This window comes from Pleurodeles waltl, chromosome 4_2, assembly GCF_031143425.1.
Source record: "Pleurodeles waltl isolate 20211129_DDA chromosome 4_2, aPleWal1.hap1.20221129, whole genome shotgun sequence".
NCBI classification, from domain to species: domain Eukaryota; kingdom Metazoa; phylum Chordata; class Amphibia; order Caudata; family Salamandridae; genus Pleurodeles; species Pleurodeles waltl.
Genome location: NC_090443.1, coordinates 10,851,705 through 10,877,174, shown reverse-complemented (window position 1 = coordinate 10,877,174; position 25,470 = coordinate 10,851,705). Strand labels below are relative to the sequence as shown.

General features: G+C 46.5%; 1 protein-coding gene across 3 annotated transcripts; it reads left to right on the top strand.

The window, feature by feature from the left end:
* The first annotated feature begins 2,733 nt into the window (after nt 1-2,733).
* Nucleotides 2,734-25,172, top strand: ILF3 (interleukin enhancer binding factor 3). Of its 3 annotated transcripts, none has more exons than XM_069230389.1 (17): nt 2,820-3,028; nt 4,788-5,041; nt 5,136-5,322; nt 5,576-5,723; nt 7,105-7,196; nt 7,542-7,637; nt 7,955-8,066; nt 8,369-8,466; nt 8,981-9,098; nt 19,072-19,197; nt 19,295-19,494; nt 22,657-22,803; nt 23,010-23,147; nt 23,534-23,713; nt 24,404-24,539; nt 24,623-24,682; nt 25,010-25,172. In XM_069230389.1, exons 2-17 carry the CDS (start codon nt 4,794-4,796, stop codon nt 25,057-25,059), a joined length of 2,136 nt encoding a protein of 711 aa, XP_069086490.1. In that variant the 5' UTR covers nt 2,820-3,028; nt 4,788-4,793; the 3' UTR covers nt 25,060-25,172. The 3 variants fall into 3 exon arrangements, with proteins under 3 accessions (XP_069086491.1, XP_069086490.1, XP_069086489.1); XM_069230388.1 differs by having other exon boundaries at nt 2,821-3,028; nt 8,351-8,466; XM_069230390.1 differs by lacking the exon at nt 25,010-25,172 and having other exon boundaries at nt 2,734-3,028; nt 8,351-8,466; nt 24,623-24,773.
* The last annotated feature ends 298 nt before the right edge of the window (nt 25,173-25,470 follow it).

Genomic DNA, 25,470 nt, shown 5'->3' with positions numbered 1-25,470 from the left:
CCCTCTTCACTCTCCTGTAATGGGGCTTCTTTGTCTCCCCCCACATTCCTCCCCCCCCTGCCACCCTGCTCACTCCATTTCACGGAGCTCAAACAAGTGTGTCAGACCGTGCGACTCCACTGAATCGAAGTGGAGCACACGATCGGCCCGGTTGCTATGGCAACAGCTAATACAAAAGATCCTCAGAGAGCAGGGACTACGTTTCCCGGCACTCCGAGGCCCAACTAGACGCACAGCATCTTAGTCATTTCTGGTGTCTTGGCCGTCAACGGCGAGTGGACGTGCACCTGAAAACCACATCGGCTGGCATGAATTCGACTAATTGGCACCTACCAGGTCCTTAAATACCCAGCGCTCACGCAATGCAAAATGCGAGCAGCTGGAAGACAGACCGTAGGTGCTCCTACCGGTTGCATCCTTTGAAGTTGTACGTTTTTGAATCCCCCCAAGGGGGCCCCCTTTGACTTTCCTGTTACAGAATAGTTTTTCTTACCTTAGAACAGCATTCTCTGACCGGAGATTTGATCCACAACAAGCTTTTCTGTTCTCTTATCGTTTTTATTGAATATTTACTATCTGCATCAACCCAACATTACGCAAAGAGACTCAACTGCTCTACTGATACTTGTTCCTTCTTTAGTATTCACTTACCTGCTATGGCCTTCGTTTAGCTCTTCTCCCTTTTAGGTTTAATGTTCCGTCTTTCCCACAGAGTGTGACTATAAGGGGCAACCCCACTCCGTTATATTCCAGACCAGAGGCTATCTGCCTTTTCTCGCAGGGTAAATCCAACTCTTTAGGCTCCCCTGCCTTTTGGTCCCCAGTTTCTCCTGCATGTGTTTGCGTGTGACATCCACGGCATGTTTCTGACACCCCTGTGTGCTGTGTTTTTGGTTGAAGTGGCACTTTAATTTCACCACTGTTTACCTTATTATTTTCCCATTAGGCCTCCCACAAAACAAGATATTCAGGTATGCCCTACATATATTTATTCAATTTGAGTACTTTCCAATATTATCGAGCATGTAACCATGCTCTTTGTCCTATAGGGATCCCCGACCCTGATGAATGCCCCAGACCTTCCAGCTCTTAGCACGGGCAGAAACATGTTGGTCCCTTTCTTTTAGACTCCTTCAGTCATCATTCTCAACGGAGTCCTTACCCTGGTTTTTATTCTTACCTACAAACACCTATATTAAAAAATCCCCAAGCAAAACTGGTGATTTGTAAGGTAATCTTATTATTATTCACCAATTATTTATCTGGATCCCTTGTACTATCCAGCTAAATCTAATTTAAGCACTCCCTTGGCAGTTCTTTTAACAACGAGGTTGAGTTCACCCAGGTAGTATCATCTTACATGGGTGGGGCTAGGTGGTCATATGATGAAGCATGAGACCACCTAGTCCGTAAAGGGAACTCCCTCTAAGGCACAGCCACTATCCACACCCATTCCCTACCTGGAGAATACGCGCCCAACTAGCGCTTCCTGAACAGGGTCTAACAGTCCAGTTCCCCCAGCTACACCCCACATCTTTTGTGTATTTGGGGCCTTGGACTTTGTCATGTGGCCCTGTGGCCCACGCACATTGAGGACTGGGCCTTGTCCCTTGAACTGTACATATGTATATACTTTTGGATTGAATATTAGTCTTTTTACTGTATTTATATTATTACACTCACTTTCATCTATTCGCGTTGTCCTTGCATTATTCCTGAGGGGTACGGGCTAAATATGTTTTATTACTGCAACTGATTGTGTGTCTGGTGTTGGGGGTGGGAGTGTGTGTTGTGCGTGTCCGTGGTCGTCTCCGCCATCATTTGTGTTCGTGGTGGAGCAGGACGTAAAATATCATGGGTAATAGTTGCAGCTCGGGTTCTATGGTGTCCCTGTGTCTCCAAAGGTGAGTCCTTTGACTTCTGTGCTGTATTTCTGCCAGGCTTTTGATGTCATTGATACCGCCCCAGAAAAGGTGGCAGTGTCAGGGGTCATAATATGGGGGGCGGAACATTGACTTCCGTCTGGCTGTCAGCAGCTACCGCTGTGGTGGTTGTTGTTTCCGCCCTGGCGGTCGGTGTGGTAAAGTGGCTGTCTATCTGAGATCTTTTCGCCATGGTCATAATTTGGCATGTTACCGCCAGTCTGTTGGCAGTATTACTGCCACTTTATCACCGACTGCCAGGGTTGTAATGAGGGCCCAAGTGTTGTAATTTCAAATTTTTACTGTGATTCGGGACTACTTATAGACTTTACACAAAGAACAAGGAAGTCTATTATTGCCTCAGCCCTATATACTGCCTCTCTATGTCATGCGATATTGAGAGGGTTTATTGGATAGCTTTTGTTTTATATCTTCTCTGATTGGCTGCTGGATAATTAAAGCATGGAAACAGAAGCATAATCCTCGCCTCCACGTCCTTAATAGAATTAAAAATTATTGACGGCGAAGCTAGAAATTGTTTTATTTGCCATAACTTTATTCACTTCTCTATTCCGTACGAAACGTCTTCTAAATACATATTTACTTGCTGTAGCCGACGTTGGCTTTCTTTAGTTTCTTCGGCAAAGGACGCCCAATTACTCCGTACTCCCTCGTTTGTTGCCATGCGACACATTAGACTCGAGTCAGACGGTTGAAGGGTAGCGCAATGACGTCGCCCGTTTAACTCTAAGGCAGGAGGTGGGGACTAGATTGCACGCTTTGCGCACACTCCTCCACTTCATTACCCCCCAGACCGAGGCTTGACCCGCGAATAGGCCCCTCCTATTGCTCTCGGGAACAAGCCCACTATATATGTGCTGTCGGACGCCTGGCAATCTCTTCACAACGCCGTCTTCTCTTGGCGTACAGCAACCTTCCGTATCCTTTCTGGGCGCCATTTTGGGTCCCCCGCTTGTTCGCCATTGTTTTGTGGCCGCGCTTGGGCCTTACCAAAAGGCTCGCGCTCGGAGGGGGGCGCAAGAGAGAGGAGCCGAAAATATCTCCAGGCTTAGTTTGATCGGCGACCTTAGGGTACCCCAACACTGGTGAGTACAGCCAAAATAACTTTTTTTAATTACATCGGGACGATGTGTTTCTTCCGTAGGCCAGTGGGAACCTCCTGGATTGAGACAGCCCGGTCTCTGCAGGGGAAGTTTCGAGAAGCCACTAAAGAAAGCGTTTCGGCAAATAAGCGAAACCTCGTATACAAATAATTTGGTGGGGATCGTAAAGCTTACTTCATGTGAGCCCAAGCCGCGGGACTTCTGTCGATATTTACGGTAGCCATACAACGTTCTCAGCCTACGTACGCATTTTATTACGTTGGCTTATGTTTTTTGTGTTACCCAGCACTACTGAATCAGCCAGTAGCGCGCTGACCACACTCTAAAGTGCGATGAGGCTGCGTGACCGGTGCAGAGTCTGGCTTGTAATGGCGTCCGAAGGCCTTTGTCTTCATGTAATGGCGGAAGCGCGGGGCAAACTGGGTAATACCAGTCTGTGGAAGCTGATCTTATGTGCACAGTTTCACAGCGGGTGCATTGGTGTCTGGGACCATGAGTTCAAGGGTCTACCACACCCATGTGTGGCTTTCCTATATTGCCGATCCAAAAAACGTAGAGCCGTTTGCATTCCGATTTCACTGCGCTCCTGCCACCCCATCCATCCCACCTCACGGCCGTCAGATACTTCTCAGAATCGATTTGCATGTCTGCTGCAAGTCTACCCTGCAAACGTTTCTGGCGCTAGGCATCACCTTGCTTCATGTGTGCTGAATAAACGCGTGCCCCCATCGCCTTCAGTCAGTGGTCTTTTTCGATTTTGTAGGAGACCGCTCCACAATCCGCGACTGTGTACCGACAGCCTGGGACGGTCGCCGTTCTACGCTTTGCCTGGGTCCGGTTTTGTTCACAACCCCACCTTGCTCGGTGGTCTCTGAACTGGTCCGGATGGAGACTTTTTTTCCCATGGCTTTTTGCAACCGTCATATAAACGTCTTTAGAAAATTCCAAGAGTACTGGGAAGTTGGACATTGTCCAATTGACCTGAACGATGTATTGAGAACCTGGTTAGACAAATGAAGGCGATAGATGTCGACTACGCCGAATCTTTCTACACTGCAGTAGAAACGCATTAGTAACTTATTTTTCCTTCATTGGAGGGATCATGTTTTGTGCATAGTTAGCGTCTGCTCCCTTCTTTGCCGATGTCGGCTTTTTTTTAGTTTGACTATTGTAGCTTGTCATAGGCCGATTGCAGGAAAGTCTTTAAACATTGTCTCTTGTTGGACTGCTCTAAGCTTTTGGTAGTACTGCTGTTTTAATTGCTGCTGGTTCAACGGTGCAAATCGTTTTTTTCAAAGCGTGTACACTTATTTTCTGTGCATCGCTTACTGCATTAGGGATGCCTTAACTGTTTCTCCACCAGGCACATTTTTTTTTGACAGTATTTAAAATAACTTGGTTTCAGAGCATTTTCGCCACAAAAATACACTATACCATGGCACTGGGACGGTGATTAGGGAAAGTACGTTGAGACAAACCCTACGACAATCACTGGTTGGAATTCTGACTGGTGTGGGATGAACTGGCTCATTATGCATGCAAATGAGGGATGTATGCTGGTGGTACGCAATAAACCCAGGAGGTGATACCAAGTTAGCGCCTGACTTGCGAAAAATAACCCTCGTTGGATATAAACCTGTTAAGGTTTTAACATTCCCAAAACATGGTAAGGGCTTGGCGTGGTTGCTGATCTTTTAAACGTTTTTGGAAATATAAAACCGACTTTTCGTTGTAATTACAGCGTCAAATGCGTATCTTCGTAAACGATGACCGCCATGTCATGGCAAAGCATTCAGCGGTCTATCCAACGCAGGAAGAGTTGGAAGCGGTGCAGAATATGGTCTCGCATACCGAAAGGGCACTTAAAGCTGTATCAGACTGGATAGACGAGCAGGAGAAAGTATTGGGCGAACAAGTGAAGCCTGACCCGGAACCAGAGGTCATGGATATGGCGGCGGCGGCACCACCTTCAGCAGACGAAGATGCTAAGGAGGGGTATGTTGGATTTTTGTATTTAATTTTGAACACCTATAATTTATCCTTGTGATCATAAGGCCTTGTAGATATTAATTTGACCGTTGCCTCGCAGGGCAGAAACAAAGCCCACACCGGAAAACTTAACGAGGACCCTCCGAGGAGTCATGCGAGTTGGTCTGGTGGCTAAGGGTCTCTTGTTGAAAGGCGACTTGGACCTTGAATTGGTCCTCCTGTGCAAGGACAAGCCAACGGCTACGCTTTTGACGAAAGTAGCGGACAATCTAGAGCTTCAGTTCGCTGTGAGTATACGTTTTGATGACCTCTTGCAGTCTGTATGGTCTCTAAGGATACTAATAGTACAGTAGTATGTTCACGTGCGTATTCTGCTTTACTCCCTGCAAGCTTGCATAGTTTGCATGTTAGCATCACATCCGTCCAGGTACTATGTCGATTCTATACATTATTTTTTTTTTTGTTGGAAGACGGTAAAGAAATTGATTGTGGGCTTGTAAGAGTCCTAACCTTATGTTCTCACGTGCTTGGTTTTTCTAGAACGTTACTGAAGAGAAGTATGAAGTCATCCAGTGTATCGAGGACGCGTCTATCCTCATCAAGAACACAAAGGAGCCTCCGTTGGAGCTGACCATCAGAATGACTTCACCGCTCGTTCGGGAAGAAGCTGAGAAACTAACATCTGGAGGTATGCGACTGAAGACCCCGGGTCTCGATCAGGAGCTCTGTATCACATAACTTAACATTTGCTGTAGGAACATAGTGGATGTGAGTGGGTTGGAGCGCGTGAAATAATTTATTGCACGATGTCCGCTAGAATTCGGCTGGGTGTGTTTTTGTTCTTTTACGTAGTGGTTTACTTTTATTGCGGAGGCGCGAGGAACAAATGTTGATTCGCGGCTGTTAACTTGTCACTTGCCGTGGTATTAAATTTCTTTACGTTGGGGATTATAGGTAGTGTATTGTGTAAGTGGGTACTCTTCAGATTCTCTTCCCCCCCCCCCCTCCCGTCCCTAATGGGATTGCAAATAACGAAACCTTAAACTCGGTAATTATATGCAGTTAAATGTATTATGTAGTTTAAATGAATTGGGATTCTTAATTTAACGTCGACGTTTGTTCTGGGCTGGTTTGAAGCTGGTGGGTTTGGGGTTTCTAGCAGTCTTTATCATTTGTAGTGCACAATGGAAGGCTACTGCTGTTTATGCATGTTTTAAAGCTGCGATAATAAGTGTGTGTTGCAGCAAAAACGAGAGGATCTTATTGGACCACTTGTTTGATAGGCAGTTACGTTGTCAGGGAGAGATGCAGTTTTGGATAAAGTTAGATTTTTAAATGCCTACAGACCAAAAACATCCGAAAGTATTTTACATACCTAAATTGGGACACGAATATGCATTTCGAATATTTTCAATGCTAAGTAGACTTTTTTCATGTTTTGAGGTTGTATGCATGTTAACTGCTCTACTAGCCTTATCTAAAACCCTCTCAAGATTTTTAAATAAAAGATCCAGTTTTGCTGCAGCACATACTGTATGGTGTATATATTGTCATCCTTTTAATGATTTCCTATGGTTCTGATCGTATCAAGCCTTCTGTGTCGATTTTAGGGACGCTGGACCTTTGACCAACAGGACTCTCTCTGTCACGGGCCGGGGCCAGGGCAGTCAAGCCTTGTGGGCGGAGGGGGTTCCCTTGGTTATAGAGAAACGAAGAGACCAGATCTGCTTTAGAAGCTGAATGTGGCACCCATCCGATTCCACCATACCCCTTCCCTACACCCACCTACACCCCTTTTTGGTAGCGCAGGCTAAATGTAAATAGATCATTCACATAGTCCAGATTTTTGTTTGTTTTCTGATATCCCTACTGAGTTAATATATATTTTTATTTTACTAAGTTTTTGTTTTACAGTTCAGCACGTTAAGGGTTAGATTAATTCTTATGTGGAGGGCCACTATCTGTAGGGAGCCTCAGCTGCCCTTTAGGAAGCTGCCTCCTCCCCTCTCCATCTGACAGACCCCCCTTGGTCAAACTGTGCCTTGTCTTCTTATTCCATCCATGAATAGAAACGCTATCAGTCAACGACCCCCCGGACGTTCTGGACAGGCAGAAATGCCTTGCTGCCTTGGCGTCACTCCGACACGCCAAGTGGTTCCAGGTTTGCATTTTGTTCTTATTTGTATTTTAGTAGAACATGGTAAATTTTAAACTAAGTTAACACTTAAGATTACATGTGCAGGACTTAGCGTCTGTCCAGGAACAGTTGCTAAAGAAGCACTTTAATGCTGAGGCAAGACTTCAATAAATACGTAGCTGCTGCTTTGTGTTAAGAGTAATTGTAATGTTCTTGTAAGTTAAGTAATTAACTTTTAAACCAGTAAAACCATAGTTTACCCTTGGCAAAGTAGCAGTAAATTTTTTTTTTTGTTAATTTTTTTTTGGGTCGTTGTGTTGGATGCATGTTTTACTACTTTATTTTTTCCCCCCCAATTGCCCGTTCTAGGCGAGAGCGAATGGCTTGAAATCTTGCGTCATAGTAATCCGTGTCCTGAGAGATCTCTGTGCTCGTGTTCCCACTTGGTCTCCTCTTAGGGGATGGGTAAATATCAGATTCTTTGTACTTACCACCTGTGATTGATATTCGTTCAGCTTGTTTAGACCACGCCTATCAATTTTTCCCTTGGGGGAAATGTTGATAAACCTTGAGATTTTAAGGGGGGAGGGGAGGAGTTGCAATCCTCTTTCCGTCAGACTAATCTACATTGAGGTGTTTTGTTTCACAAATAATCGGTGGCTGGGATCTGCTTTGATAAAGTCCTTAGTCGGACTGCCAGATATTTTTAGAAACTTGACATTCTTGTATAATTTCTCGTTTGTGATGGAGTCTGGTGTAATTCGTATCTCCCTTTTGTCCAGCCTTTGGAACTTCTCTGCGAAAAGGCAATCGGAACTGCAAATAGGCCCATGGGAGCTGGCGAAGCTATAAGGAGAGTGCTAGAGTGCCTTGCGTCTGGAATCCTAATGCCAGGTAGGTGGCTTTTCGCACAGTATCCCATTGTCATTCATATGGCCCATAATCTGCGGTTTATAATCGGTCTGCATAAGTATGCAATAGGTTCTTCATTTGGTGGAGTCGTGTTGCCTTGAACCTGTCCACTGCACGTCTTTTAATTACACTCTGTTGTTAAATATGGTTCTGAGGTGACTTCAGTGCCTGTAACAAATAAACATAGTCTTAAACGCTGTTCATTGAATGTGCTTGTTTAAACCGAGAGACCATTTCTAAACTCTGAATGACCACTCTTCATGAAGAGTCCGTAAATGTTTCAGATGGCCCTGGCCTTTATGACCCCTGCGAGAAAGAAGCTACCGATGCAATTGGTCATCTGGACACACAAGAAAGGGAGGACATTACCCAGAGTGCCCAGGTAACTTTCTGCAAGCATTGAATCTTCCTTTTGTCAACTACTTAAAACTTGAGTTTTCAGAGTATAACCACTAGACTATCTGTCTGCTATCAGTGCTGGGAGGCCTCTGGGTAGCCATGCGCTTAAGTCCTATTGTTAATCAGTAGATTCAGGTTCCTGGTATATCTGGTTTGAAATCCGTTTTCCAAACGTAATCTTTGCCTCAGATTCCCTTCGTCTTAAAGGGTCTGATTCAGTTTTTGATTACACTGCTTTGCAGGTACCTCAGTTGGGTGGACACTCTAATGACCTAGTGTCACAAACGAGCCCGGTACCCTTCATCGTTGTATATGGTTTATGTATCTGCTGCTTAGTTCCCCCGCCCCCCCTCCCCCCCCCTCCCCCCCCCCCCCCCCCCCCCATATTAGTGAGCTGAAGGCAGTTGCTTCTGCGGTGGTAAATGGTCAGCTATTTTATACAAATGTTTTACCATTTTAGAGTCTCTGATCAGAAATGAAACTTGTTTTTCTTGTAGCATGCTCTGCGACTCGCAGCATTCGGCCAACTTCACAAAGTTTTGGGCATGGACCAACTCCCTCCCAAGCTGCTTAGGAAACAAAAAGGCGAGCTCTCAGCGGAGTACAGTGGCACACGTAAGCATTATCCGCATTGTTAAATTGCCTTTCTTAAGCGTGGAAGAATGCATTTAAAACAGAAGTACTACCAAATCACAAATCAATTGTCTGGTTCATTTTCTTTAAGGGAACATGTGGCCTTTGCACTTTTCTGTGCACAACTGGTGGGCTTAGATAACAGGAAGTAATGGAGTCCGTTTCACAAAAGTTAAGATTTATTATAAGGGAGTTTAACTTGTACAAATGCTTTTTAAGATGGAGTGAAAATGTGTGCGAGTGACACTAGATCTTCAGGTGTTTATTGCAGCCTTCTTTTCAGGTTTGTGGGTGTAGACCGGTACCCTGCCATTAGGCTTACAAAAATGCAGTAAATTAAAGATGGGACTTCCCTGTAGGATGTTGGCTCTGTATATACTATCTGAAAGTGAGATAGTGTGTAGAGAATAGCGTTCTGGTGTATGAAGAGTGGTAGCGGCAAAGAACGGGAAGTAGCATTAGCTCAGACGCTCTGACGCAGGTGCCGGGTGGCTCGCGTCGGAGTGCAGCGCGGAATTCGAACACTACCGCCACCGCTACGGCCGCTTTTGGGGGCTCGAGGGCCCGTGGGGAACTTTCGCCAGGATTCTCGTGGTTCAAGGTGCGGAGCTTGGAGCTGGTTGAGCGGCTCCTCACCTGCCACCAGTCACCACTGTAGGGCTCCTCACGCAGTCAGCGGCTCCTCATCAGCGCGAGATCCCCCGGCACGCCTCTGCTGCTGCATCACACACCCCGGGCCCGGAGACAGCCCGAGAGACAGGTGAGGGGGTGACTGCAGGGAGCCCTGAGATCGGCGGAGGGGGCGACCCCCCCCGGGGGGGGACAGAGAGCGGACAAAGGGCAAGCCCGGGTGAGGCAGAGGTCCCTCAGGACCCGGTGTCAGGCTGAGGACGACGCAGAGAGCTTGGGGGGACTCTCGAGAGGTGACCCGACCCCCCGGTAGGCCCCTCTGACACCCGGGCGGACTGAGACCCCTGGAGGAGAGCCGAGAGCGCCCCCGGAGAGACCGCTGACCGGCAGGCCCGCTGTGTGCAGGGGGCAGCCGGTGACCTGCGCCCTCCATCGAGATCTCCATGGACCCCAAGGGTGCCATATCAGACCCTATCGCATACTCTTTCATCTAAAGGGACCATAGGAGCCAGCGCCCCGAGCACCGGAGACTGACTGACTGGCACCTGAGAGAGGTCCTGGCGACTGAGCCCTCACCACAGTCTGACCCAGGGGGGCCAGAGACCGACCGACCTCGGGCACCAGGGCACCTGAGAGAGGCCCAGAGAGACCGACCCCGGCCACCAGAGGTCAGAGACTGAACCCCAGGAACTCCAGGCACTACAACCTGACCTCGGGTACCAGAGAGAGGCCACAGAGACCACAGCGACTGACCCCAGGACCAGAGAGAGAGGGATCGGGTACCAGAGACTGACCCTGAGCACCTGAGACAGGACCCACACAAGAGGCAGACCTCGGGCATCTGAAACAACCAGCCGTGCACCCCCGCAGGTCACAGGGCTGCCGGTTCGGACCGCCACTGCTGTTGTAGGCTGCCTGCGAAGACACGCTGGGAGGACTACAACACCCAGAATTCTCTGGGTTTCCTGTGCACCAAGTGGCGCGAAAGTGCTGTTACGCCCCCCGGGCCCCTTAATTGCAACAGGGTACACCGCAGCGCGGGACGCCGGGCAAGGGGCGCCCCTCTGTGACCCTCAGAGGCCTGTAGAGACTGGACTGGGCACGGGACTCTGCATAAACTATTAATTAGTTATATTACATCTTGATTACGCGGTTTTGTATTGCTGAACTATAGCTGGTGGTACTTACTGCTACCAACCTATGATGGCTAACTGTAATAACTCCGCCAAAAATCTAGGGGCTACTACGCTTGATAACTACCTGGTTAAGGTGGTTAAAAAGATTAATAGCGATCGCAGAGTCTCCCTAGGGAAAGGAGGTTCCCCCGTTCAGACACACTCTAGTTCCTCCCCATATATAGTGTCTACCTTTGAGGATCTGGGCGCCAACACTGATAAGGATATGATACTAACTGAGGCACATATATATTCTAATCCCTTAGACTCAATGGGTATAATTGCCGAGAGCCCATCTAGCCCCGTGGTTATGGCAGAGACTCCCCCCCCCCCCCCCCCCCCCCCCCAACCAGCAAGAGCAGTTAGGGCTTGTAGAAAATCATTGGGCAAAAGAGGAGTGGGGAAGGTCAGCAATTCTCTGAAGTCCCTCGAAGCAAAAACCCATACTATTAAAACAAAGGGATTAGACTGGGGATCTGATAAGCCAGTGGGTTGCTGTCATAACAGGCAGTATATAGAAAATATACTGGCAACAGTAGAGGATAAGTTAGCGACAAAAATGGCTGAAATTTTTAGCACATTATTGTCGAAAATTGAAGTACTTACCCAAGAGGTTCATAGTCTGAGGGTACAAGCAACATCGACACCAGCAGATGTATTAACGGTACCTCTAGATTTACCATCTGGAAATTGTGTTGAGCAGGCAATACTAGCGGATAGCAGTTTAAGACATAAAGCCCCATGTAACGAAACAAGTTTGGAGGCGGAGCACACTATACCTAGGGAACCCGAAGTGATTCGAGGGTCACTAAAGGGTAGGCCTCAACCAACTCGAGTCCATAAGGAAGCAAGAGAGTACAACAATAATTATAATGTTAGGATTGATCTCCCTCCGGAGGCCGCTCCATTTGTATGCATATTGTCAGGAGTCCCAGAACTTAGTTCAGGTAAAAATGAAGGTTACAATGACTTAAATAAAGTAGCCTTCTGGCTTACTAAAAATAGACCCCTCCCCCCCACCATTGATGGTAAAATCTTAAATGTGAGAAGGGTGGGTTGGCTTGGCCACATGATTAAAGATATTCCGGGTGATTTGGTTATAGTTAATTTTAGAAGTACAAATGTGGTCCCATTTTTGAGAGGCTGGTGCCCGCAACTTGCTAATGGACCAATAGTTACGTGGGAACTCCCAGATTTTTATCCTACGGTGTATCCCGAGGTGAAGGTGCCCTCCCAGTCTAACAAAAATTTTATTAACCCTCCCAGGGGTTGGTTCGCACCAGAAAGTATTGAACCCTTGATTACTGCCGGGAGATATGGGCCGTTATCCTGCCTAGTTGAGAATGATTGACTCATTGGTAGAGAAGAAATAGTTAAATTAACTTTATTGAAATCCCCCCACATTGAAGATATAAGTTGGAAGGCTATTGCCACAGATCAAAGTAATAATCCTGACATCATCCCTGTTGGTACTTTGTCAGCATTACCCAATTTTAGTACGGACTCACCCTCTGCTTTAGCTGAGCCTGTTGATATGCTATCAAGGTATATATCCTGGAATATAGCCGGTCTGGATTCCAGCCAGTGTATTCCTGATTGGAGGGACTTCATAGATCAGGGCAATATAATTGCATTCCAGGAAACATGGGCTATCGCACCAATATTTCGGGTGGGGTATCTGAACTTTAGCAAGCCAGCAATTAGAGGCCAGAAAGGGCGTCCGGTTGGAGGTCTTACAATTTGGGTCCGCCAAAGTGCGGGTGTAAGAGTTGAAGTGTCAATTGGTAGTCCAGACATAATTGCCTTAAAGATAAAGTCCAACCAAGGTACAAATATCCTGTTGGTTAATATTTATGTCAGGGGCCTCCAGGGAGGAAGGGTTTCTCCGACCCTCCTCCTGTTGGATGACATTTTATCAGGTTCAACGACCGATGGCCACAAGATTGTGATGGGGGATTTTAACACTTGTTTTGAGCCTTTGGGTATTGAGGACGGCCCGCTCACCGAGGAGGAGGATCTATCCTGGGGTATTCCCCAACTTGAGATACCCTCGATTGCTAAGTGGTCGAGCTCAGCCACCTATATCAAGGGGCTATGCCTGGATATGGGTCTAAGAGCTGTTAATGGAAGGGTCAAGTCAGATAGGAAGGGCAGGCATACGTTCAACAACGGCAGACACAGTAGTCGTATCGACTATATTTTGGTCGATGTGAGGAAGTGGTTTGCAGTTGTTGATATGCTAGTTACGGAACGCCCAGAGAGTGATCATGACCCGCTGGTTTTGACCTTAAGGGATTCCAGCTGTCAGAGGGCAGTGGTCCTAATATAACAGCACGAGAGGTCACTGTGAGCAATGACATGCGCAGGGTACGTTGGCCCAAAATAGCCGTTGACGCTGGGGCCCGTAGGGCGATAAGAACCTTAGTGTCCAGCTCTGTGGAGCTTTTAAACAGTTGTGGCTCACAGGACGAGATTAACAGCGAACTTATACGCACCCACTCTGACTTGTTTCAGGAACTTAAAAAGTTGTTCATCAAACATATCCCTAAACAACCTAGGCCCAAGAAATACTCATCCCCTACTTGGTTTGATAAAGAGTGTAGTTTCTCAAAAAGAGTTCTCTTTGAGGCTATTAAAAACAAAAATCATAGCCAGATTAGATCTTGTAGAAAACTCTATAATGAGGCAAAACGCAAAGCAAAACAAAAGTGGGACGAGGAACGCTGGCTTATGCTGTCAGAAGCCTGTGGTAAACGCAACATGCAACAGTTTTGGTATCTCATGAGATGGGGTATCTCGCAGGACGCCCACTATAGCCCAGCATCTGTCTCTAATCATCAGTGGGTAAAAATTTTTGAGGATCAGTTTAAGTGTTATACAGTAGAAGTGACTTTACCCTACCGTCTTGAGCCCGCTGAGCTGTTAATAATCTCAGCTACTGAAGTTATCAATTGCCTGCAAAATATTCCCAAAGGGAGGGCCCCTGGCCCAGATGGTATTCCAGCGGACATTTTTTTGGAAGACCAGGACCTATGGGTACCTTATATACTCCACCTGGCGAATGCAGTTGCTGCAGGCGCTAAAATTCCTGATTCATGGTATGGGGCAGAAATCCTTCCTATATACAAGAAAGGCGATCGCTCAGCACCCTCAAACTACCGGCCTATCAGCCTTATTGATGCGATCCAAAAAATTATAGCGCGCCTCGTCTTAGGGAGGATACAGGAATGAATAACAGACTCAGATATTTTGACTCCGTTGCAGGCGGGCTTCAGACCTTATGTAAGCACCCTTGATCAAGCCTTTCGTTTTGCCCTCTTATATTGGAAAACAGTTTTTTTGGGTAAGGGCAAGTTATATGCAGCTTTTGTGGATCTAAGATCTGCATTCGACTTGGTTCCTAGGCCTAAGTTATGGGATTGCATACTGGAACAGGGAATGCCCAGGGCTCTAGTGCGACTCCTAGTGAATCTTCATGCACACACCTATGCCCAAGTCCGCTGGGGTAAGCCTGGCGAGGTTACGGACAGGTTCCATGTTTTGAAAGGTGTTAGACAAGGATGTGTCCTGGCTCCCACTTTGTTTTCCCTGTTTATCAACGGGGTTACCAAATATTTTGCAACACATCCCACGGATGCTCCCCAGATAGCGGGAATGAAAGTACCATTGCTCATGTTCGCGGATGATACCTTGTTATTATCAAAGACTAGGCAAGGGCTCCAACAGGCCCTACTCCGATTTGAGTTATTTTGTGACGTGAACGAGCTAGAAGTAAATGTTTCTAAAACAAAATTTATGGTACTAAGAGGTCGAACACAAACTGTGGCAAGGGTCAAAATGTGTGGTGCTATTCTTGAGCAAACTAATGAATTTACATATCTGGGTGTGCATTTTAGTGTCAATTTTAGTTGGAAACCCCAGATTGATATCCAAGCACTCAAACATGCTCAACTAGGCGGAGCCCCTCTTAAGGAATATAAAAGATCATTTACCCGCCCGATGTCCCCACTTATGGAAATCTATGGGTCAAAAATTCTTCCCTCAGTCTTGTATGGGGCAGAGTTTTGGGGTTATAGCAATCTGGACCGACTGATGCTGGCCCAAAACAGATTTATAAGAGGGGCGGTTGGTCTTCCGAGGTCATCCCCACGTATTCCGCTCCTTTATGACCTTGGGCTCCAACCGGTGGAAGACCAAGCCAGATTTCGGCCCTTGGCCTTCTGGCGGAGGTTGTGGTCTACCCCAGAGCTGTTATTATATGCGAAAGCATGTCTCTGGGTAAGGGACACCCTAGGATCTGATAAGATTGGCTGGTTTAAGGGTGTTAGAACCACTCTGTGCCATGGGTCTAGGTGCCCTTTGGCACAACCCTGACTCGGCTACCTTTCCCTCAAAAAAAAGTGCTGAAACAACTATATTGGGAATGGGTGGTAGGCACAAGACACTCATCCCTTATAGGTAGTTCCCTTACAACAACATTTTTACACGTGAAAGATGCCTCTACAATTGAAAAGTACTGGGATGTTATAACAAAACCCATGGACCGTAAATTATATCACCAAGTTAGAGTGGGCTCATTACCATTAAGGTGTTTAACCTCCACCTGGGGTACTGGTGGCCCAGATAAATGCCCATTGTGTACTGAAATGCGGGAAAATGTGAGCCATTTGTTTTTTGTTTGTCCATTATATGCTGCCCCAAGGAAGAAGTGGTTGGTACCCCTATGCAAAAGTCTGGGCACACAATCGGCCGAGACTGCTTGTAGGATCCTTAAAACTGATCCTTCACCTACTATAGCAATAGGGGTGGCCAAATTCCTGGGGTGGGCATGGATAATTCGTTTTGAATCACTAAAACAGCTACATGTTTTAGATAAGTAAATTATCCTGAATCTTAGAACTGAGCCTTTTTTAAAGTAATGTACTCCTTTTTATTATTATGTTAAAATATTTAACAAATGACGCATTAGATTTAATACGTTCTTAGTAGCTTTTATGAAATATTGTATTTATTGTTATAATCACTAGCACTGACAATTTTATAAGTATTATGACGTGTAGCATGTCTTTTATGATGAAATATCGAATAAAGACTTCTTTGACTTGACTTGTGTACAGAGTCCAAGGGTTCCCCTTAGAGGTTGATAATGTCAAAATTAGATAATTCTACTGCTCTGTTTTGTAGTAGTGTGGTCAAGAGGAAGGCTTATCAGAGGGTTGTGTGAAAGCATTTGTTGTACACACAGACAATAAACGAGGAACCCACACTCAGACTTACAGGCCAATAGGTTTTTATATAGAAAAATATTATTTTTAGAATCACAAGATTCAAATTTGAGGTAAGTACATAAAATGTAAAGGTACTTCGCACAGGTAGGTATAGAACTTTGATTTAAAACAATAGTACACAGTTTTGGCTCAAATAGTAAATATCAGTTTTAAAAGTGGGTACAGTGCAAAAATCAAGTTCCTGGGGGAGGCAAGTAAACGTTGCGTTCTCAGATAAGTAAAGCATTTACATAGTCAGTTGCAGCCCCCAGTTTGGGGTTCAAGGCAATCCCAAACTAGCAACACAGGGCCGGTCAGGTGTAGAGGTCAAAGTAGTGCCCAAGTAGCATAGGTGCCTGTGGAGAAAAGGGGTGCTCCGGTTCCAGTCTGCTAGCAGGGAAGGACCTGCGTTCTCTGGAAGCAGACCAGGGTTTTTTTGTAGCGTACGGGGGGGGGGGGGGCGCACAAGCACATAACACACCCTCAGTGGTACAAGGGGAGCCGGATGCGGTGTGCAAAGTAGGCATCTGGTTTTGTATTGATAACAATGGATGGACCCGGGGTCACTCTAGGGATGGAGGCAGGGTACAGAGGGGCTTCTCGGGCCAGCCGCCGACTGGGCTAGGATAAGGGCCACCTGATGGTGACTTCTGCACTGGTAGGTGGTTCCTCTCGGTCCTGGGGGGATGCAGGTGCAGTGCTTGGCCCATGCGTTTAGGTTCCTTTGTTACCAGGCTGTTGTGTTCAGGCGTCTCTGTGGGGGTGCGGGGATGTCAACTCAGGGTGTCCACGTCACTGGAGTCACCTGGGAGTCCTCTGCAGTGTTGGTTGTCCTGAACTTGAGCCGGGGGCGTTGGGTGCAGTGTGTGAAGACTTAGTTGTTAGTTTTTGTTGATGTTTCTGGACAGAGCTGTTGTCCTCTGAAGGTTATTGGTCCTTTAGATGCAGGTCAGTCCTCTAAGTTCTCAGAGGTTGCTGGTTCTGCTGGATGCGTTGCTGTGCATGGTCTTTAAGTCGGTAGGCAGGCCGGGAGGGCTGGGGCCAAGTCAGCAGTCCTTCAGGTTGCAGGAATCTGATTTCCTGGATTCAGGGTCACCCCTAAATATTGAATGTAGGGTGTGTGTTTGGGTCTGGGGGGGGCAGTAGTCTGATTGTGCCAGACCCTTTATTAGGTAAGACGCTATCTGCTGGTCCAAACCATTCTAGATGCTGACAGCTGTGGCTTCCATAACACCCCCACATGGGTTAGTCAGGGCTGCAAATGCACATTACAAAACCCTAACAAGTTTGACTTTTGCACTGTGATTCTTTCTTTTTCATACTACCGTGCAGCCTTGGTTCCAAACATTACTGCTTATGAATGGAGCCATATGGTAGTATGAAAGAGAAAGAATGGCAGTGCAAACAGGGCTTAATTTTAGCAGGAGGTTTCTGGTTTTCTGCATCAGACATTTAGTAAGAGCAAAAGATACATATAGGAAAAGTGGAAGAAGAGAAACTAAACATCACAAAGGGAGACAGAAGAAAGCTACATGAGTGAGTTGAAGGAGTAGGGATTGGCTGTAAATGGATTAAAGAGGCCTTAGAAGGATCGCACATTTAAATGCAGCATCCGCTTATTTCAAAAGAGCTTTGAGCACCAGCACATTTTTATTTACAGATTAAGCACTGGGTATCGGGGGGGGGGGGGGGGGGGGGGGTGGGACCGGCACTTATTTTTAAGGACTGGCGAGAAAGATGCAAGAGTGAACTGAAGGGGCAAGGAGAGGCTGTAAATGGATTGAAGATTTCCAAGATGGCTTTAGGATTACCGCTGCTTTAGCCCAGCTGGGAGACCTTTGACTTTTGTGGTGACCATTTTTATCTTCTACTTGACCTTTTGCTTCCAGCCTAGCCTTTTACTCCCTGATAAACATCTGCTTCCAACCCTCATGATGGTGACCCGGTCACTTATGTAGCAAGTCTTTCTGGCCCCAGGCTCCTGCGGTGAGTTTTTTTTTCTCTGTAATCCCTTGCAGTGTACTGCCAGTACCCCATTTGCTCTGACTGTTTCCTAGGATCGCTTTTGTGAGTACTGTCTTGCCTTGCTGGCAGCTCTTGCCGTCAGCAAGGCCCCTACCATAGCGGTGCCACAGTTCTAACCTCCTGCCCAAAGAAGTCGATCAGACCTGTAAGTTTGAGTGCCACAAACACTTAGATCTGCTTACCCCAACCTAGGTGTGTTCCCAAGCTGAATTTAGCCAGAGGCCCTTTAGTTTCATATCATGTTTACACTGTAGGCAGTTTCTTCCCTGCTCGAAACAATCCACTATTACCTTGGCACAACTCTCATTCCACCCCCTCATTGGCAAGCTAGAACAGTGTGATCCACACAGGATGCACAGCTGGGGAAATGTTGCAGAAGGAGCTGGAGAAACTATTGCAGAGCAGATTCACCGATGGAGTTGCATATTGTCTGTACCTGGAGGGTCCAGTGGCAAGAAAACAAAGTAAACAATGCGGAGGAGTCCTGGAATTTTGCATGTCAAATCTGAGAACCCGCCCAAGAGGGAGACTGCAATAACCCAGTAAGGGGGAATTGGTCACCTAGCAAGTTGAACCCCCTATCTGGAGGGGGCTGTGATGTCAGCTGCCTAACCTGGCCCCTCAGATGCTCCCAAGGGCCACTGCCCATCTTGAATTCAAAATGGTAGAATCAAGGTTTTGTGGTATACGACTTGTCTTCATTCAGTCCCATATTAGAAGTTGCATATTTGACTTTATGTCCCAAAGGTTTTAGGTAGTCAATTAAATGTCTGTTATTTGTGTGCACGTGCTGCAATGATTGTGTAGCGTGGATAGTTTTTGGTTATGTTGCTTAGTACGTTCTGTATTTTTCCACAGCCTTTTCTTACAGTGTGCAGATCCCTCCCAGCACAACCTACGCTGTTGCACCCGTTAAGCGCCCCATGGAGGAAGATGGGGAGGATAAGTCCCCCAGCAAAAAGAAGAAAAGGGTTCAGAAAAAAGGTATTTTGCGTGACTCGCTCATTACTTGCTTATGGTTGAGTCGATCCATCACAGCACATCAATCATTTGCTGCCTTTTTGTTTGTTTTGTATTTCAGAAGACAAACCTGATCTTCCAATGGGGTCAAATGCCCTCATGAGACTGAACCAACTGAGGCCTGGTCTCCAATACAGACTGGTTTCACAAACTGGACCAGTTCATGCTCCCCTATTTACCATGGCTGTTGACATTGATGGGAGCGTGTATGAGGCGTCTGGTCCATCTAAGAAGACTGCTAGGCTTCATGTTGCAGTGAAGGTAAACAAGCATTTGGGGGATGCATTTAAGAGCTTTAGTCACTCCCTGTGTTTCAGTTTGAAATAAACCTGACCCACTGTAGGATGTTAGCTCTGTATGCACTATTTCAAAGTAAGAAATAGCATGCAGAGTCCAAGGGTTCCCCTTAGAGGTAAGATAGTGGCAACAAGAGATAATTTTAATGCTCTAATTTGTGGTAGTGTGGTCGAGCAGTAGGCTTATCAGAGGGTAGTGTTAAGCATTTGTTGTACACACAGGCAATAAATGAGGAGAACCCACTCGAAGACAATTCCAGGCCAATAGGTGTTTATATAGGAAATATATTTTCTTTATTTTAAGAACCACAGGTTCAAGATTTACATTCAATACTTCAAATGAAACCTACTTCACTTCGGTATCATAGGAACTTTGAATAAGCGGAATAGCATGTACAGTTTTGGCAAAAATGGCAATAAGCTATTTTAAAACTAGACACAGTTCAGGGCAACCCAAAGTTACCACACCAGCAGCTTAGGGCCGGTCAGGTGCAGAGGTCAAAGTGGTGCCCAAAACGCTTAGGCTTCGATGGAGAAGGGGGTGCCCTGTTTCCAGTCTGCCAGCAGGTAAGTACCTGCATCGTCGGGGGCAGACCGGGGGGGTGGGGGGGGGCTCTGGCTACTCATAGGGTCGCAGTTGCTGGGGAGTCCTCCCTGTAGTATTGTTTCTCCGCAGGTCGAGCCCGGGGAGTTGGGTGCAGAGTGGAAAGTCTCACGCTTCCGGCAGGAAATGTGCAAGCCTTTAAAAGTTGTTTCTTCTTTGGAGCAGAGCCGCTGTCCTCGGGAGTTCCTGGTCCTTTTAGATGCAGGGTAGTCCTCTGAGGCTTCAGAGGTCGCTGGACCCTGTGGAACGCGTCGCCATTGCAGTTTTTCTTGAAGTGGGGAGACAGGCCGGTAGGGCTGGGGCCAAAGCAGTTGGTGTCTCCGTCTTCTCTGCAGGGATTTCAGGTCAGCAGTCCTTCGTCTTCAGGTTGCAGGAATCTATCTTGCTAGGTTCTGGGAGCCCCTAAATACTCAATTTAGGGGGGTGTTTAGGTCTGGGGGGTTTAGTAGCCAATGGCTACTAGCCCTGAGGGTGGCTACACCCTCTTTGTGCCTCCTCCCTCAGGGGAGGGGGGCACATCCCTAATCCTATTGGGGGAATCCTCCATCTGCAAGATGGCCAGTTGCTCCTCCTTGTTTTTCTCATTATATCCTCTGACCTTGCTGCCAAAAAGTTTGGCCGTGGCCGGAGGGGGCGGGCATCTCCACTAGCTGGAATGCCCTGGGACGCTGTAGCAAAGGGGGTGAGCCTTTGAGGCTCACCGCCAGGTGTTACAGTTCCTGCAGGGGGAGGTGAGAAGCACCTCCACCCAGTACAGGCTTTGTTACTGGCATCAGTGTGCCTTTATTGTGCTGAGACGTTCCCAGTTTTCAGTGTAGCCATTATGGAACTGTGGATTCAGTGTCTGACAAACTCCCAGACCATATACTCTTATGGCTACCTTGCACTTACAATGTCTATGGTTTTGCTAAGACACTGTAGGGGCATAGTACTCATGCACCTATACCCTCACCTTTGGTATAGTGCACCCTGCCTTAGGGCTGGAAGGCCTGCTAGAGGGCTGACTTATCTATACTGCATAGGCAGTGTGAGGTTGGCATGGCACCCTGAGGGGAGTGCCATGTCGACTTAGTCATTTTCTCCCAGCAGACACAAGCTGGCAAGCAGTGTGTCTGTGCTGAGTGAGGGGTCCCCGGGGTGGTATAAGACATGCTGCAACCCTTAGACCTTCCCTGGCATCAGGGCCCTTGTTAGCAGGGGTACCAGTTAGAAGTGACTTACCTGGATGCCAGTGTGTGCCAATTGTGGAAACAAAGGTACAGTTTTAGGGAAAGAACACTGGTGCTGGGGCCTGGTTAGCAGGCCTCAGCACACTTTAAAATTATAACTTGGCATCAGCAAAGGCAAAAAGTCAGGGGGTAACCATGCCAAGGAGGCATTTCCTTACAATACGTAACTCCATCAAGGGACGGTCCTCTCATGATTTACCTTTATGACCAGTCTATAGATGGTCCGCTGTAGCTGTTTTAAGTTTGTATCAACGGTCCACAAGTTAATTATCCTTTCAAGATCTTCGCAGTGGGCTTCGCAAAATATTTATGCTCCCTTTTCAGCCTTTATTTGAGCATAAATAGAGGGCATCACAGTAATGTGCTGCGGACAGAAATATGCACACATACAATCTGACCACACTGAATTGCCCCGCAAGCCAATGCAAGGAAGCGCCAGGGAGGGGTGGAATCGGTGGGTCACTTACTGCTTGATAACGCCGAACACTTAAGGCAATTGCAAAACTGGATGGCTGGATAGATGACCCTGCTAACTTAATATACCCCTGGGGACTTGGACCCTTATATGCAAACGCTCACACTTCTGGTTTCTGAATAACTACCGCAGGATAGCTTAGTTGGTTGGTTACCTCGTATTTCTAGTATTGTCAACAGGTTCTGTCCTGCATTCCAAGAAATAAAAAATGGCATATACTGTACTAACGACGGCAGTGTTCAGTATAAGTAACGACTGCCAAATGGTTTGCAGTACTGAAGAAAAACCAGTAAGTACGAAAACGGTTAATGAAGTTCAGGATAGCTTCATGGGCGGCTACGACCTAAAGGTATTCAAGCATCTGAGAGATGGCAGTAGAGCATTGTAACCCTTAAAATAGTAATTCCATTAAAAAAAATAGGCCAGTTTGTTTGATTCTGTTACTATTTGGGATTCCTGTGCATCAACCGTCAGAAAAACGGGGAGGAAAAGAATGGCCAGCTGGCCATTTTTTTTTTTTTTTTTTTTTTTTGCTACCCTGAAGTGCCAATTACTTGAGTCATGCCGTTACTGCTTGCAGTATAATGCTGGTAGTGTAGGACACATCGGATATCCTAACAACCGTTAGCATGCACTATGCCACTATGGTACGTGCACCATTGTTATGAGATTAAAATAATCGGTGTTGGTGTAACGGGTGTTACACACATACTTCTCCCATATTACACCCCCCTCCTCCCCCAGTTGCTTTCTCTTTCATGCTGCTGTTCGGAGTGATGTCCTCTTCTAAACTGGGCTTTAACTTTTGTCGCACATTAGGTTCTACAAGACATGGGTTTACCTACTGGTGTGGAAGAAAAGGAAGAGGTCCCTGAACCGGTAGAACTGAAGCCAAAAGTAATCGCTCCTCCTGTTCCGGTGGTGGAAACCGCACAAATAGCGGACTCTGATTCCCCAGAATCTGAGGTACATTTTGATTCTTACAAAGTCTGCCTTCTATCACTGTCGGTATTTAATAAAAATAATTCAGGCTGCTGGCACTACTTGGTTCTGTGTCCCGGCATGCAATTGATATACTAACCACTCTTCACTAGAAGTGTTTGATTGCTCATCGGGCGTTCCTGGAATGTGGAAAATGCGTTTGCTATGTGACCGTGTTTTGTTTTTAATAGAATGCGAAAGCACAAGGACCAATATTGACGAAGCATGGCAAGAACCCCGTGATGGAGCTCAACGAAAAGAGGCGCGGACTGAAGTACGAGCTGATATCTGAGATTGGTGGTAGTCACGACAAGCGCTTTGTCATGGAGGTGAGGTATTTCAGTGCAGAAGGAAATGAATTGCTTACATATTTGTTTACATATGACCCATGGTACCTGTTGTTAGGCAAGTGCTTGTATTGAGGGTGACCGGAAGGGCGTTATTTCCGTGTCCTGTCGGTTAAGACAAATGAGCGCTGTTGTGCGAGTTACATCACTGCAGCTACATGGTTGTAGCCGAGTGTTGACGGTTTGGATTACATAAGTGTAAATTGACTGGATTTTTTTTTTCTTTCACCGCTGCCCACGGTATTGCTAGTTTCTAGACTAGTTTTTTTTTTCTTTTTTTTTATAACGCGGCAGGGTTAAATTGAGTGGGTGTGGTTTCTTAGAGGTTACAGTGAAATAAATTAATCCGTTGGCAATTTTTTCCGAAGGTTGAAGTGGATGGGCAGAAATTTCAAGGTGCTGGCTCGAACAAAAAAGTAGCAAAGGCATATGCTGCACTTGCTGCTTTGGAGAAGCTTTTTCCAGACGCCCCTGTGCACAACGAACCTACCAAGAAGAAGAAACCCCCAATAATGGTTAGAGGGGGTGGTCCGCCCAAGTTTGTGAAGGTATGCAGATTTGACGTTTGGGATGTGGAGGGGGCGTACATTTGGAGAATAGTTTCTCTTGTGTCTATTTTCTCTTTACTACGAGCGCATGATCCACTGAGTGGTGCTCTTTGATCACTAACCAGCATGCATTTGCATTTAAAATTGTGTATTTCATTCCGCAATGTCAGCAGCAGCAGCACTTAAGTCTGCAGGTCGCTCAGATGTCCCACTAAAATGCGAAACGCCCTGATTGTGCCTCCTGGCAGGTTAAAGCTGGCTGACCCTGTGCAATTTCAGTTCCACTACCACGTAGTATAACGTGCTGAAAACAGTACATTTGGGTTGTTGGTACAAGGTGGTGAACGGGTCAATGTGGTAGCTGCTCACCAAAATGTACTTACCAAGCCAATCACGTGCCGCTTTTCCCCGACCCTATGGGTGACACAGTTCATAAAACGCAAGCGAGGATTACTTATTGGAAATAAGGGGAGCTGGCGCGTCTTTTGCAGCATTTAAAGATAAAGCCCTGTAGTCTTTTAAATATAATTTCGTTCTAAATGGAACCTCAGGTAGTAAAACTGCCAGGTGTTTGCCATCCACTAGTGCTGTTAGGGTTAAAAGCATGTTTTCTGTTTACTTATTGCAGAGGAGTCAGACTTTATAGGTAGCCAGTTAGTAGTGCTTGACCTTTAGTGCTTACGTTTACAGCCGCATCCAGGTTTTGGAATGGGCGGTGGAATGCATGAAGTGCCACCTCCACCTAACATGCGTGGCCGCGGTGGGAGAGGAGCTGGAAGCCGAGGGCGAGGGCGAGGCAGAGGCGGCTATGGCGGGTTCAATGCTGGTACGTAGTGATTTTCTGGACTCTACTACAGTGCTTCTGGCTTAAGCCATGAAATCGTGCATAATAAACTTTGTCTCCTACAGGGGGTGGCGGCTACGGAGGCGGGAATTACGGCTACACGAACAACGCCACTGCAGGATACAGTAAGTTTTAAGCAATTTAAAGCGTGCTTGCGAAAACGGCCAACGGGCAAATAGGTGTAGAAAGGCAGATCGATTTCCAAAAGAAAACGCCCCAAGTAACGTGTTTTTTTTTTTAAAACCATTTCTCTGCTTTGGTTGAGGCAAGTGAAGGACTCGCCAAAATCCTACCCTGTGAATGCACATCTTTATTTTGTCTTTGGAGAAGCCATCTTCTGGGGGTGGCACGAGCAGAGAAATCTAAAACGAGAAATTTAAAAATATGTGGCATATATTGCCATTTTTAAAATTCTAATTTTTTTTTCTCTGCTCTGTCTCCCCCTTTTGTAGGTGACTTGTTCACAGACTGCTTCGGCTATCATGACTTTGCGTCTGCCTAAACCAACTAAAGTGTTACGCACATACAAGTTTATTCTCCAATTCCCATGACCTACAAAAATCTTCGCGCTATCTCTGCTTCACTGGGTTGCTCAACCGTGACTTTCACCGCAGCTTAACTTTGAGCCTGCAGACTTTGGCTTTTAAGCCATTTTTAGTTGCCTCTGAACTTACCTGTTGTGTGCGACGATGGCAGGAGTACGTAGTGCAGGGGTGCATTGAAAACACACTCTATTGACTTCAGAGCTCGCCAGCTTTTTATGGGAACGATTTTAAGTTATTTCAGTGTTTTTAAACAGTTCAGTTTGAACCTTCTTTTCCAGTTAATATCCGGTGCCGCCACTGGATGGAAAGTTACTGCTGCAGAATAGTCTCTTGTTTCTTTTTACTATTTTAAGATTTGCGACTCGTGA

Bases quoted from the DNA above. Each gene is read 5' to 3' on its own strand.
- ILF3 (XM_069230388.1), top strand. From the start codon at position 4,794: ATGCGTATCTTCGTAAACGATGACCGCCATGTCATGGCAAAGCATTCA. The intron at 8,067-8,350 runs GTAGGTGGCTTT...CTCTTCATGAAG, and splicing joins GTCTGGAATCCTAATGCCAG to AGTCCGTAAATGTTTCAGAT. The intron at 23,714-24,403 runs GTATGCAGATTT...TTACGTTTACAG, and splicing joins GTCCGCCCAAGTTTGTGAAG to CCGCATCCAGGTTTTGGAAT.